Source organism: Aythya ferina (assembly GCF_964211825.1).
Source record: "Aythya ferina genome assembly, chromosome: 3".
NCBI classification, from domain to species: Eukaryota; Metazoa; Chordata; class Aves; order Anseriformes; family Anatidae; genus Aythya; species Aythya ferina.
This window is the reverse complement of record NC_140298.1, coordinates 70,216,601-70,230,895: the sequence shown is the minus strand read 5'-3', so window position 1 is coordinate 70,230,895 and position 14,295 is coordinate 70,216,601. Positions and strand designations below refer to the sequence as shown.

The following is a 14,295-nucleotide window of genomic DNA, read 5'->3' as shown; positions in this document are numbered from 1 at the left end:
CGAGCCTCTCTCTCAAGGACTCTTTTGAAATGCAACAGCCACCATCTCCTGTTTCCTTCCAGCAGATGCCTATCTGCAAGAGTCCTGTACCAGTGCTTTCTTTGGCTGGATCTGGGTGGTTTCCTGATCAGGAGTGCTTAGGCAGACATCTATTTCTCTCCATTGTATCTCAGCTGCCAATTTCTCTGTGTTCTGTACAGAGTTGGAAAACTTCTGACATGGCATGCTTTATTAGCCTTGGTCAGGTACCTACTTTGTGTTGCAACACTTGAGTTAGGGCATCTAAATTAAGTGATCTGAAATGTCCCAAGCACATGTTGGTACACAACAGGCAACCACAGTTAGGTGCCTGTGTGCCTTCTGCAGATGGAACATGGCGAAGTTTTACCAACAAGCCTTACAATCTCTGCTTATCATTGGCCACTGGTGACTTTCAGGGGCTCGTAGTGGCTTTTGAATTCATGAATTTTCACAGGGAAAGCCAAGGAAAATCACTTACTCCTTTGACAGTCACTCTGGTAGAATACGACTTAATTTGTCTTGAAGCTTTTCTATAAATGCTAAAACATTTATCCCATGTACATCAGTTCAGTAATCTAAAAAACATTCTGATCTAAAAGTAAATAGTTACTGTGTACATACACTGTAAAATTTTCTATGAAATATTTATTGCTGTGCTTTCATTTTTCTGATATTTTCACTTCATCTTCTTCCTTAATTTGCAACAAGATAAAAGAAACCATCTGTAGGTCATTTGATACCTAACACGTAACCCAGTTCTATCTTGACATAAAAAGAGAAAAGTCAGTGGGATGACTAGAAGATTTTAATTCACTTCTTTTAAGAATATTCTGTTTTTTCTTCTATTACATTACAGCATATTGTGAAATGAGTACTGACAGTTATGATCCTACCAGGTCTGAATCCCATGCAATACAGATGAGCGAAGCTATTAGCTCTAATTTTTATAGGCCTGGTCCGATGGCATGGTGTTAATCTTCTATGTAATTAAGTTGTTTAAATCTTATGCCACTCATTTAAATATATTTTGTGTTTAGCAACTGGTACATGGGGTAGGGAAGCAGAGGACAATCCTTTGTATGTCAAGATGCATACAAAGCGATCTGCAACTCCTAAAAGCCTACAAACAGTAATGGAAATAAAAATATGATGCAGATCTGTTGCAGATACAAACCAGGTGGATGAAGCTTTCATGAGAAGCTAACAAGTCTACCAGAACCCAGATCAGACCAGTAATGGTCAGTGCTAATTAGGCAGGCAGCCATTGAGAAAATTAGTATTTTTCAGCAATTTTTAAAATGTATTTGCCATTAGCATTTATTTTTTTTTTTTGTTACATACATGTAAGGTGGAGGAGCCATCAATGGAAGAAGCTCTCTGGTTGTGATTCAAAATGGGGAAGTTATTCACAACGTGGAAGTTGAAGAAAGCTTGGTAAATGCAACTTAAGTGAGAGTTTATGGTCCGAGGAGGGGAGATGCTGAAGTAGAAACAATAGATTTTGTGGAAGAAGGCTACAATGAATACAGAATTGGTAGATAAGATCTCTTTAGCCAAGCCTCAAGGGGAAAAAAAGAATTAAGAAGTGATGCTTTCTCAGAGATAATACTAAGGCACAAACAACGCTAATGCAGAGATGTAGACTCTAATTACACCATAAATTCTTCATTGACCTCAGACTTTCTCAGTTTGCTGAGGAACAGAATAAAAGATTTGTATGAGAAAGGGACAGCTAGGTAGGGAAAGGTGTACGGGGGCACCCAGATGATCTGCATTTCATTTTAAAGCAAGAGGCATCAAGTTAGCGCACATATGCACAAGGATCCAAAAATATTCTGTTGCATAGTAAAAGTAGTCAAGGAAAGAGTTCATAAGCTTTTTGTACAGTAGCAAGAAAACGATAGTCAAATTATAAAGTTTTTAATCCATTGTGGTGCAAGTTTTTGCTGAACACAGTCAGGTATGTATAAGTGGCTAACACAATCTAGACTAAGGTTAAACTGTTCATACACGTGGAGTAGTTAACAAGGATGTGTAATAGCCAATATGCATTCTTCATGAGCAGAATAGTTTCAAATTAATCTTTTGTATTCTCTTAATCTTCTTTTAATTTGTAAAAAGCCTGGCATTAGATCATAGTGCATCTTTGAAAGTAGTAAAGAAGCCATTTTTTGGTGAAACTTTAGAGGTACTAAATTGACCAGATAATGTCTATGTGCAGAGTGATTGCAAATGATTCACTGTTGAAAAGGAAGAAAACTGAGGACTGTCTTGACCATACTCTTAATGTTTCCATCATTCAGCCCATTAATAAGAGCATTCTTACTAAATTTACAGATGAAAGAGTTGTATGAATAACTACAAGTTGTATTTAAGGACAGCATTCAGATCTGGAGGAAGTGGAAAATATAATTGTTTTTAAGAATACGCAGAGTAACATTTAAATTGTTTTAATATAAGGTGTATGATCAAATTTTGCAGTAATGCATCCCTTATATTGGCATGTAACACGAAATTCTATGCCCTGTGATTATAATTTAACTCTTGTTAAAGTTTTCTCCAGAGCTCAGCAGGTTTTTCCCCCATTTTACAATGGCAAAGTCGCTGTAAAAGAAATCTGGAAACTAATACCGTTTTTTCTGCCATCTCTGTATGCAAATTAGTTCTTTCTGGCAATTAACTGATGTTATGAAATGCAAATACCTGTTATCAACTCTGTGGCCAACTTATAGAAAACCAAAATTTGATTTTATTTTGAAAGTGTTAAATATATATTTTTGGCAATTACTTCATATTGATATTATTTGGATGTTGCCAGCTTCTCAGCATAAAAAACTTGCTTACTGAGATCTTTCCTTTTGGCATTTAAACTCCTGATTGGTAGTTTTTTCAGCCCAATAAATACCTGGTTTGGTTGGAAATGCCAGATGTTTATTTTACATGATGTGCTGTGATTTCTGTCCCGTCCACAATAAAACCAGAAGCCAGCAATTGTTTATGCTTAATTTAGCATGATAACATATATAACTGTGCCATCTAGAGAATCAAGCTTTCTATGTTTAATCAAGAATTTGTACAGAATATGGTACTATATGTAGGTAGCCTGTAACTAATGTATAATGCTGTATTTTAGGCACACAACTGTCAGCTTCTGCAGTAGAAGTTATTACTGGTATAAAGCCAACAGTATATCCAGGGATGGTTGTTCCTAGAATAATGTAGGCTGTGCTGGCATCGGTAGCCAGCTAAAATACAAATACTTTTTCAGGCAGCTGTCAAATCATTTTGGCTACCAAACACAAATAAGATTTTACCTCTGTTACCAAATAGGAATTGCTCTATAACTGGGGGAGCTGAATGACAGAGCCAGTAATGGTACTTCTACTTCGTAGGTTCTGCTTTTCCATGCAACTCTTGGGCAGCACAGTGCTTTGTTCTGTCCTGTAGATGGCAGGGGGATAAAATGCCAGTTAGAGAAGGCAGTGATATTTCTGAGCACTGACTGTGGTAGGTCCATGTGAGAATGCCAGAGTATGGTATAAAAACAGAAAAAGGTCACTGCTTTTCTTTTCTCCCCCCCCAGCCATTATTTGGAGCATATTCTAAATGCTCTTCTCATATCATGACTCTGAAATAAATTTTAATTTATTTTTTTTTTTAGTTCACATTTTGTGACAGTTGTGTCAGCTGCTTTAGCTGGTTCCCATCATTTGAACCAAAGGATCAAAGTACTTGCATCCTCCGGGACAAATATAAATAAAAAGAATTGAAATATTCTTAGAATATATTCTTGTCATACTGGGAATCATTTACCAACATAGCTTTTCCGAGAGATGAAACTAAGTGAGAAAAAGCTGGTGCCAACTCAGTCTTCTGAGTAACTCTCTGTACTATTGCTAGAGACTTTAGTAAATTATTCCTAGTAAACAAAATTTCTTCAGCAATATTACATATGTTATGTATATGACATAGTACATGTAGTCCAGCTTTTTCAGCAGAAAGCATGTACAATATTAAAAATACAACTTCCCTGGTAAGTTTTAAGAAGCCTAATATCTCAAGTATGGTCTGCATAAAATTTGTATGGCTTCTGTCTGGGAGAGATGGGTATGCCTGAACTGTGTTGACACCCAGCTGCAATCGCCATAGGAAAAAACTTGCAACTAGTGAAGAAGAGAGGTGCTTTTGTTAAGTTTCATTTTTACCCAACTTTTTCTTGGAATTATTTAAATGCAAAGTTTCTGTTTTAGATTATACAAATCTCAGCTTTCTCCATACCAATATTTCCTGCTTTTTGTCCTGTTTAAGGTTGAACTCTGTAACACCAACTCAATCTACTGTAAATTAAGTATAGGTAAATGTTTAATATTTCTGTGCATTTTGAGTGGTATACTAGTGGTTTCTCTTTTTCTTTGAATTAGATGGAGAGAAGAAGACCCAAATCATGATTCATGGAATTGAGCCGATGCTGGAAACACCAATACAGTGGCTAAGCGAACATATGAGCTATCCAGATAATTTTCTTCACATTAGTATCATTCCCCGACCTACCGATTGAACCTTGGCTATATTGGTATGAGGATCATTCTCGAGCTGGAATTATAAGGACACGTTAACTTCTTGCTTCAGTCAGTCTTGAGAGAGGCAGCCTGACCAGAAAAGAAAAGAAAAAGAAACAAAACAAGAAGTCCTCACTGCTGCAAGCCAAACAGGAAGAGAGATCCTATCATCAGATAAGGGCAATTGGGCTGATCTTATTTTGCATCACCGCTGCTTTTCTTCACCGCTGTAATTAAACTTCAGTTGCGATATGAAAGAATTTACAGGACCTCTGCAAGTCTGCTGTTTTCTTGTAAAATATAATGAAGCTGAAACTGTCAGCCGACGAGCAAATGGAAATATGCCACTCGATTGTATTTCTGATTAACAAATAAACAGGGCTATTTCCTAAAGCGGTAGTGTTTCAACTTTGAGAGTGGAAACATTGGTTTAATTTTCTAGAAAGTTAGACACTGAGAGATTTAGTTACCAATAGCTTTTTGTAAAAGATCAAATTACTGTAAACCCATCTTTCCTTAATGAGAATTTCATGTTTACAGTATGTGTATTCGTATGCAAATGATCTTTTAACTTTGATAACAAGCAGTGAGAGATTTTAAAAGTAAACCCATGGCATGTTTTGTCATTTAAAAACATGCACAACTTAATAATTTACAAATACTTTTGATTTGTATGCTGTCACTGAATACTCCAGTATGTTTATTATTCCAACCAGTTTTCATAGACTAGCAATGATGTGGGATAATTTGTCTCAGGATTTGTCATGGCATTTCTTTGTTTTCATCTATTTTTTTTCTGTGAGAATATTTTCTTACATTAGTTTAAAAAGTTTAAAAAAAAAAAAAAAAAAAAGTAAACGGATGTTGCAAACTATTGTATCCTGCTGTTTATTCCCATAGAGCAGAAAACAGTTAAATCATAGAATGATGAACAGATGTATTGCTTTTTAATAATTTTGAGTTTTGGAAAGCTGAGGCTTTTCCAAGCTAATACTTCCCTGCATCTGAGTTTAGTTTTCTACTGTGGTCCCTGGGCAATCAATCTGAAATTTGAAAGGTTAGAATCTCATTGCACAGATTTTTACTTATTTTAGCAGATGTATTTTTAGGTTACTGGGTTGCTTTGTTTTCTAAACGTTTCTTACCATTACAGCTGCTACTAGGACCCTACCATTTTTTGTGTTATGTTGAATTCATCAAACTGTGCAGTGTTGCTTTCTCTACAGTTTCTGGTTGTTTGTGGCACAAGGCTGTGTTTATAGTAGCCATGTTATCAAGTATGTCAAATATTATCAAATATGAAGAAAGCATGACATTTTTCTATCAAAAAGAGTAGCTGTTGAAGTTCCTACTTAAAATTTTAGCTTGCAAATGTCACGATAACTGCCGCTGTTACTCTCATTCTGCTTTCTTTCTGTCCTCCCTTTATGGGAGGATGCTTACCTGCAGCTGAAAAACAACAAAATGGAAATCAATCAAACAAACAAAAACTCTTTTAGAGGCATGTGGGAGGGATCTCTCTGGGTGAGGATAGAACCGAGGCTGGAAAAGCCCAAAGGGCAGAAAAATGTCAATAGAACAGATCAGATAGTGTTTTAAATGTAAATGAGGAAATGGCATTAAGGAAAAGGAAGGAAAAAAAAGGTAATAGGGAAATAAGCATAAGTTGTATTCTGCAGGTCATGAAGAATCTTTTAAAAGAAATGAAACATGCTGATCTGTGTTTATGCAGAATTGTAATACAATATTCGTATGGGGGGTGATTTGGTTGAATTATTCTAATTTCCAGTTCTGTTTGGAATTTCTGGTACAGTGCTGGATTGGCATTTATAAACTTTTGTAGGCAGACACATCTAAATATTCTGGAGAACTTCAAAGTTCTGCCAGTGGGTAAAGCAAATATTTTGTAGTCTTCATATTGAGGGGAAAAAAAGTCTTTTGTAGAATTAATTTTTCCATTAATCAGGATGACGTTGTTCTAAGAGGCAGCACATTAAAAAGTGTAAAGGTTGTTTCCTTCATTTGAAGGTAAACTGGGGTAAGTCGCTGGCTATTTTAATGCACGTTACACCAGCAGTTTAAGTAGAGAGTGCTCTTCTCATGGCCCTTATTTGCTAGTAAATCCAACTTTAAAGGCCTAGCGTGAAACAAGCAAATAGCCTGGCTTTAAAACATACTCGTTCCTATTAAATTATTTAAACTTTATTAAAAAAAAAATAGAACAAAGTTTGAGTCTGTCCTTATTTCCAGCTAAATAAGGATTCTTGTCATGGGGTGACAAAGCATTTAATTAATACTTAAGAAGCAAAAGCTGCTTAAAGAGCTGGTTAGGTGATGCGTCTAAACAAAAGGACTACATCACAAAAATGAACTGGAGTCTTTGCTACCTGATTCTAATCACATTTCTATACTTTCTGCTGCTTAGTGGGTGAATAACAATAGCAACAGGAGGGGCATTGTGGCTTAATTAAATACTTCACTTTGAAATGCTGCAACTTCAAAAACAAAACAAAAATAGATCTGGTCTAAATTGTTCAGAAACTAAAATACTGCTCACTAAACTTATTTCAATGCTAATAAAAAGTGCCAGGTACACACACACACACACACATACACATACATTCCTCTACCTTGAGAATTTAAGCGCATCCAGTGAGCCGGTTAAAGCACAATTTTAGAGCAAAAGGCAGAGTTTTCACTGTATTTCATGTTTGGCAATGGCTACTTTGGTTTTTGAATATTCGATGAAGAAAGAGTGAATTTTCCAGTGCTCTTTGATCTTTGATACCACCGACTGTCACTCAGCACGCTGTCAATCAGCACACAAAGCCATGCCTTTTTATTAAAAGCTAGAAATTGGTTATTTTACTTTTAAGTCATTTTTCATGAATTCATTGGGGGGGGAAAAAAAGCACAGAAAATAAATTTGTACAGGTCAAAAAAAAAGAAAAATCCGAGGACCTTGTCCCTACTGGGAAGAAATCGTACCTGGTGTTTGAAGGATGGGTAACTGTGAAAAATGAAGAATTAGGAAAGGTGCAGAATTGAATACGCAGACTGTGCTTAGGGACAAATAAAGGATTTCTGCTGGAAAAGGAGTAGAAAGACCTAGGTAATCATGCAATGGTGTGTTATGCTGTGCATGTAATTCTGGCTTCACATTAAGCACAAAAAAATCAGAAAAGGGGGGAAAATTATTTGTCTGCAGGAGTTCTCTAGTGGGATATTGTGTGCAGTTCTGAGCTCCCGTGTGCAACAAGGAGAAATTCAGACTGGAACAGGGACAGTGCTGCTTTAGTGGCAGAAATGCAAATACTGCTGGGAATACATAGTGGTGTAATTAGGGAATCTTGCAGGAATGTGAAGAAAAAAGTCTTAAGGACAAATAAGACAAAGGAACGTGCACTAGGAATCACCCATTAACAAACCTCTGGAAAGGAAAACTACTGAGCTACTTCCAGTTACTTCACCACCATGGGTTTTAGGAGCGGCGGAACAAGCCAATGTGAGGTTAATTATGAAAATGGCAAGAGACTCGGTGACTGAGAAAATCCTTTCAGTTCTGTGTCGTGACAGCCAGATATCTATCAGCTGATGAAGACTCTTGATCATCGCTTCCAGTATTGTTTATATGTTGCACAATTATTGCATTTTTTCATTTCCTTTCATGGTGAGTGACATCCGAGTGAAAATCCATGTCTGTGGCAGTGATGGTAACTTGTGCTAGCATTTTCTTTTTTTGATTTCCATGTTTTAGAAAACGCACGTCAGCTGCACGAGTGTATTAGCACCCTCCTTGAAGACTTGTAGGGCTAAAAAGCCACCCGGCACTTTAGGGAGTGTTTTAAGCAAATATCACAGCTTGCCAGTGGTAGTTTGGCAAATCAAGGGGCTTGATAAGAAAAGAACAGATGAATCCCTTTCGTGGGTGCTTTCCAGATTGAATGTTATATGCGATAATGATTTTAAATTCTTGAAGCTATCTAGTTGTTTGCCTGCAAATTCAGCAGTAGCTTAGAGAATGCATTTACTCATGGGGTACTCCATGCAATTATGCAACCAGTCTGAACATTGACATCAGCCCAATACTAATATTGATGCAATCAGTTGGTGCTAGAGAGGGTGGTTGGGAGGGCTCCTGAGAGCGCTGTTGTTCTGGTGTTGCAAACAGACCAGGTGCGGAGTCTTCAAGCAAAACCAAAATTACTTTGTAAGGTGGTTACTGAGAAAATAACGTTATTCAGATCTGTTTTAGCAGTCCCTGCTTATTTGGATGGGAAAGAGATTCCTGCACAGAGGCTTTTAGAACATGGTGTCACATACAGAATGCATTTCTGCGTTAAAGCAGGTAGGCATCTGTTGTGTGCTAAAATTTCTGGTTTTGAGGCAGGGAGGGTGACATTTCAAAATGTCATGCTAACCCTGACTAATATCTCTTTAGAGAGGTAAAAAAGATGTGAAGTTTCAAGTGCTCAGAAGCAGATTTCGGATCTCTGTACTTCTAAGTCATACCATCAAATTTGCTTGTGGAAGAGGAGTTTAAAGTGAGGTGTTTTCTTTCTTTCCCTCACTGTTCATGTCTCCAAGATTTGAGTAATGAATTTAACTGTGAAACGAAACAACAGCTTCTCTAAATGGTAGATTGAAGAACACATGAGAATACAAAACTTTTTTTCAAATACAGGTATGTAGACAGATAAATGGAGATAAGTTTTGTGTAGTTTAGGTGTTTATGGGTATAAGACAGCAGTTCTATGAAGTTTTTCCACATAGTTTTAATAATACTGGATGAAAATGCTGAGGTAGAAGAGAGGTAGTCGTGATAAAGCTGGAGGTTGGCGGAGCTCTACTTTACTGCACTTGAAACTGCCAAAATGCGTCAGATTTTAAAATAGCACTTTCCATCAAAGATGTTTAAAGCCTTAATCCTTGCATCATTTCACTAATATAGGTCAACAGATATAATAAAATGAATACATCGTGGGAACAAACGTGTGATCTAGTTACTAACACACGTTATATTCTTAGTCTTCATAGTAATTTTGAGTATTGTAAGGTGGAAAGGGTAAAACTGGTACGTGATGTATTTTGTACCTCCCAGAATTTGGAGGATCGCTTGTAGGGCTGTGTTTTGCAAGTTCACATGTGCGTCGTAACCGCTACTAGAAGTTCGATCTTCAAAGAAAACGGAGCTGTGCTGAGGGAAAAAAAATAAAAATCAATAGTATTGTTTGCTAAACCTCTCTGTCCACCCCCATACACCCTGTTTAGTTGCCCTTGTCATACACATGAAGTGATTTTAAGAGAGAAATAGCATTCTTGTTTGCTTTGCAATTCGTTATGAAAACGCAAAACCTGCTGCAGGATTTTTGCACCCGCTTTGATGTGAATGAAGCCTTCCGTGGGTGCCTTGCAAGCACAAGGCAGGCAGAGAAAGTGCTCGTGTACCTAATGCAAAGCTGCTGGTGGCTTAGTGCATGCGTGCCGTAGGATATTTTGGGTCTGGTGTGGCTCAGTGAATAGGAGACCGGGGTGAGAGCAGGGATGTGGGCTGGATTCCCAGTAATGAAGCTGCTGGTCACTTTTTTTTTTGAAGTCTTTAGGGGATATCTTGAGGGTTTTGCAAGTGAAAAACAATATATAGAAGCCAAGTACTATTTTGCATTATGTTCTTTTTGTGTATAATTGGGGTTTTGTTGTTTAGGGTCAGTAGTTTTTTTTTTTTTTTTTTTTTTTTTTTTTTTTTAAAAAAAAAAAAAGGACAATTTGTAATTCTTTCAGTGTGGGAGCTAAATAGAGGCACTCAAACGTATTTTCATCACTACAGCATTAAAGATCAGAATGGAAACTGCCTGGCTGAAACTTGCATCTTACATGCTCTTCTAGCTTTAATTAAAATAATCTGCACTTCAGAGGTTTGATTTCCATCAGTCATGTGTGCACACACCCTCACTGGATTTTTTCCACACTTCAAAATTAGCGAAATAAGCTGGTGTTCCTTCGTTTTGCAGCTTATCCGTGCCTGTACAAGGCAAATGAGAGGCCAAGATCAGACGGTGGGAGTGGCCCTTTGAGCCCTCAAGTGCTGCTGTGACCAAGGAAGTTATATGCAGGTTGTTCATCTTTTCCACTGTGACAATTTTATTATATGGGTTTTGTCCCTTGCTTGCAAGCACTGTTTTCTTAATTTGCAGGTTCTCTTTTTTCTTTTTTCTTTCTTTCTTTTTTTTTAATTTTTTTTTTCTTTTCCAGTTAATCCATGACCTCAGCTGAATAGAGGTTAGCTCGAGCTTACCCCTTGCTCTCAGGTTTTCTTTTCTCCCTTCGGTGTTTGTTATCGATAACTGTAAAAGCAAGCGTGACTAAAACCCCGATCTCTGGAGCACTCTGTGACCATTCTTTCACGGCTTCTCCTACACCTGAGGCATGACTTGGTTTCTGCTGGTGGTTACCACAAACTGAGTAGCCCCGCAGGAAAACAGCGAAAGAAACCTGCGGAGGAGGGGAGAGGGAAACAAGAATTAAAAACCAGTGAAGGTGGGGCTCGAGAGAAAAATCATCGGTGGGGAGAGAAATGACAGGGCTGGATTCTTCGTCTCGCCCAAGAGTTCTCGCTCACTCATAACCTTACAGCTTCCACCATGCCCCTTCCTTTCCATGAGCGCGGCCTTCTGGCTCTCATGTGTGAAGCACGGTGTCTGGCACCTGCAGTGTCATCGTCTTTCACGCCTTGCTCCCAGGGCTGAGCAATGCAGCTGAGGAGGTGTTTGACCTCTTTCTTTTGGCCTGTTGCTTAAGAAGGCCTTCGTTTACCAAAAGTCCTTCAGAACTGCTTCCTCTGCTGCAGGCCCTAGACCTGGGCCGCGTTCAGCTGCCAGGCAGGGGGAGATGGTGCCCAAAGGGTAGACCTAGTTTCACATGAATGCTTCTGGTCATTGCTCCCTAAGACATTGGCTCGGTGTTCCCCAGCACATTGGTGGTGCTTCTTGGTTCAGGGGATGGATGGTGGAGTCATTGGTGGAGCTCGGTGCCACGAAAGCACCCATTTTCGTGCTTCTGAAGCTTCACTTCACACTTTTATGAATATTTCACACATAGTAGCAGAACGAATTTTCAATGTGTGTAATAAATTATCAGAACCGGTTCGGGTCACAAGCCATTTTTTGTTTAATTTGCCAGTCAGTGAGGTTCCATTATATTGGGATTAGTTGTAGAGAAAGATGTCATATTCATAATCCGGCTATGTAAGCAGCAGAAAGAGGACACGCTGCTTTTAATCGTTAGCACTTCTGTTCTCTACATTTTGACACCTCTAAACAGGAAAACACACAAGGACTTTTACCTTTCTGCTGAGGCGTGTTTTTGCTGAACCACCCAGGCAGTTTCTCTGCCAATCTTGGGGATCTGGTCCCTTATGGAAACAGGCCAGTCTTGTTTTAATGCATATAAATTCACATTTGACAGCTGTTGAGGAAATCACTGTGCAAGAAGAGCCATAATGGCAATTAAAGAATCAGCTTAATTTATTGCTCTGCTGTCCTTCACTAAGAAATCGTAGTGTCAGTTCTTAGTGAAATTAGCAATGCCCCACTTCTGGTCATGCATTCAATTATTTCAATGGTAAGACAGGCGAGAACATAATGGGTCAGCTTAAAATTTCCTTGAAATATAGTGTCTGTGTTTCTTGACATGCCAATAAGAGGAACTGCTCGGTCTTCGTTTCATCCCTTACTGAAGCTTGGATGCCCCCAAGGACTCTGCTGTGACTCGCTTCCCCTGGGAGGCACAGCAGGACTCATCCCTCTGGCCTCTATAAATCACACTGGTTTCAGCATCTTTTGGAAGTGGGTGTGGGGGAAAATATTTTGGTCCCCTAAAGCCTACTACTTGCATTCTTGCCCCCTCGACAAATGAGATGCCACATTTTTCATAATGCAGTCCTTTTTTGTTGTTGCTTTGAGCAACGAAGCAGGTGAACTGTAGCTACTGGGCATAGAGATTAATTCTTGAGCTATCTTTCAGGGTTTTCTGAAATGTAGGTCTGTCAAGTTTTTGAGCCGTGCCTCTAACAGAGGCTTGGTCAGGGTAACCACATGAGCTTCCAGCAAGATAATGCAAGGTATAAATCCAATTTGCTTTAAATACTGTCTCTAAAGTAAATGGAAGTATCCACAGAGTTTTTTGCCTGCCTCCATTCACTCTTGTTTTGCTGTCTTTGTGTAATCAGCCCTCTGTAAACGTTCAGAAAAGAAAACCTCATTGAGCTGATGTGGTGGCGTATGGAAGAGGCCAACAAAAGCATTGCTCAGCTCCCCACCCCCTGCCCGCGCCCAAGTCGGTCCCTGCTTGTGTCACTGCAGGCAATTAACAGTGCTTCAAAACCACACGCGGCTGCTATTCCAGAACACCATTTGATGGTATCAGGAGGCTTGAGAGTGCAAGAAAAAAATACGTTCATTTTTTAAAAGGTGTTTATTCATCACTGGAAGATGCTGAAATAATCAAAGGCATCGAGTTTGCAACATCAGCAGGTACATCTTTGCTGCAAGGTATCGTCTGTGCAGGACAAAAACAAGCTCCTAATCTTTATTATAATACTTGATTAGAATGCACTGTAACAGATTCGGGTGTTCAGCTTTGATCCCATCATGTTGTGAGGCCGGAATGGATGTGGGTACCATCATCAGAGGAGTAGATCCTTAACACCTGGACAGATGGGTGTGCGCCACGGTTGCCACATAATAAACAAGGGTGTCGGCCCTGCAGAGCTGCCCCCAGATGGGTCACTTTTACCTCCTGCCCTCCCGGGGCTAACAGGTCGCTCGCAGCTCTGCCAGGGCAGGGTGCTTCTCCCGGCACCAGCCAGGGAGGGTTTGCTGGGTGCTCTGTAGCCCTGCAGTAATGACTTTGAGCCTTTGCCTTTGCCTTCAGGATTTCTTCTGAGTTATTTACACAAAGCAGGCTTCTCGGTGTGATTTGAAGTAACCTTAGGACAGGGATCTTTTCCTTGACTAGCACTGGTGCTAATTACGTGAAGCAAGTCGGTGGCTGGGATTTTTATTTAATTTCAACATTCAGCGAGCCACAATTCATTGTAAATGGTATGGCTGGATATTTCATGAGAATGATTCGAGTTTACTTTGCAATGGCGAATATGGTCACAGAAACAAGACGGTGTGACAGGTTTTGTCCTTTTGCTCGGTGTTTTGGTGTTCACTGTTTGCCAGGAGTGCTGAAGTGTCCCTCAGCTATTCAGGTCATGTAGAAATGGTGTTGCACCAGTGGAAAGATCTCCTTCCCCAGACTAGGAGCTGACCTAAGCCTGGTTCTGCTTCCTCTGAAGTCCTGTCACTAACACGCTCCCAGCCATTTAGCTTCCTGAGCGTGGCTGTGTTGGTGCTTGCTCAGCACAGCCTGCGGCTTTATCTGGATTAATTACCTTGCAGGGAAAGATATATTGTGTGCTATTTAGTCAAAATAAATAAATAAATCCTACCTCAACAAAAGAACATCTTAAAAGTTCTCAACACCTGTGCTAGCAGGAGCTAGCTGTAACTCCCATAGTGTATCAAAAAGAGAAGAGATCAAGTCCTGCACTTTCAGTCACTTTCACAACCTTCTTGATGCTGCAGAAGAGGCAGATTTCTCAACAAGTTGCCCAGTGTTTGGGAGGATACTAAGATAAGCAGCTGTAAGGTCTGTGATGTGAGTACCT

General features: G+C 39.3%; 1 protein-coding gene across 5 annotated transcripts in view; it reads left to right on the top strand.

The window, feature by feature from the left end:
- Positions 1-5,451, top strand: part of ATG5 (autophagy related 5) — a 77,589-nt gene extending 72,138 nt beyond the window's left edge. For all 5 annotated transcript variants that reach the window (XM_084513577.1, XM_084513579.1, XM_084513580.1 and 2 more), the window contains one exon: positions 4,443-5,451. In XM_084513577.1, coding sequence (XP_084369703.1) covers positions 4,443-4,579 — 137 coding nt within the window. In that variant the 3' untranslated portion in view covers positions 4,580-5,451. The remainder of the gene's footprint in view (positions 1-4,442) is intronic.
- The last annotated feature ends 8,844 nt before the right edge of the window (positions 5,452-14,295 follow it).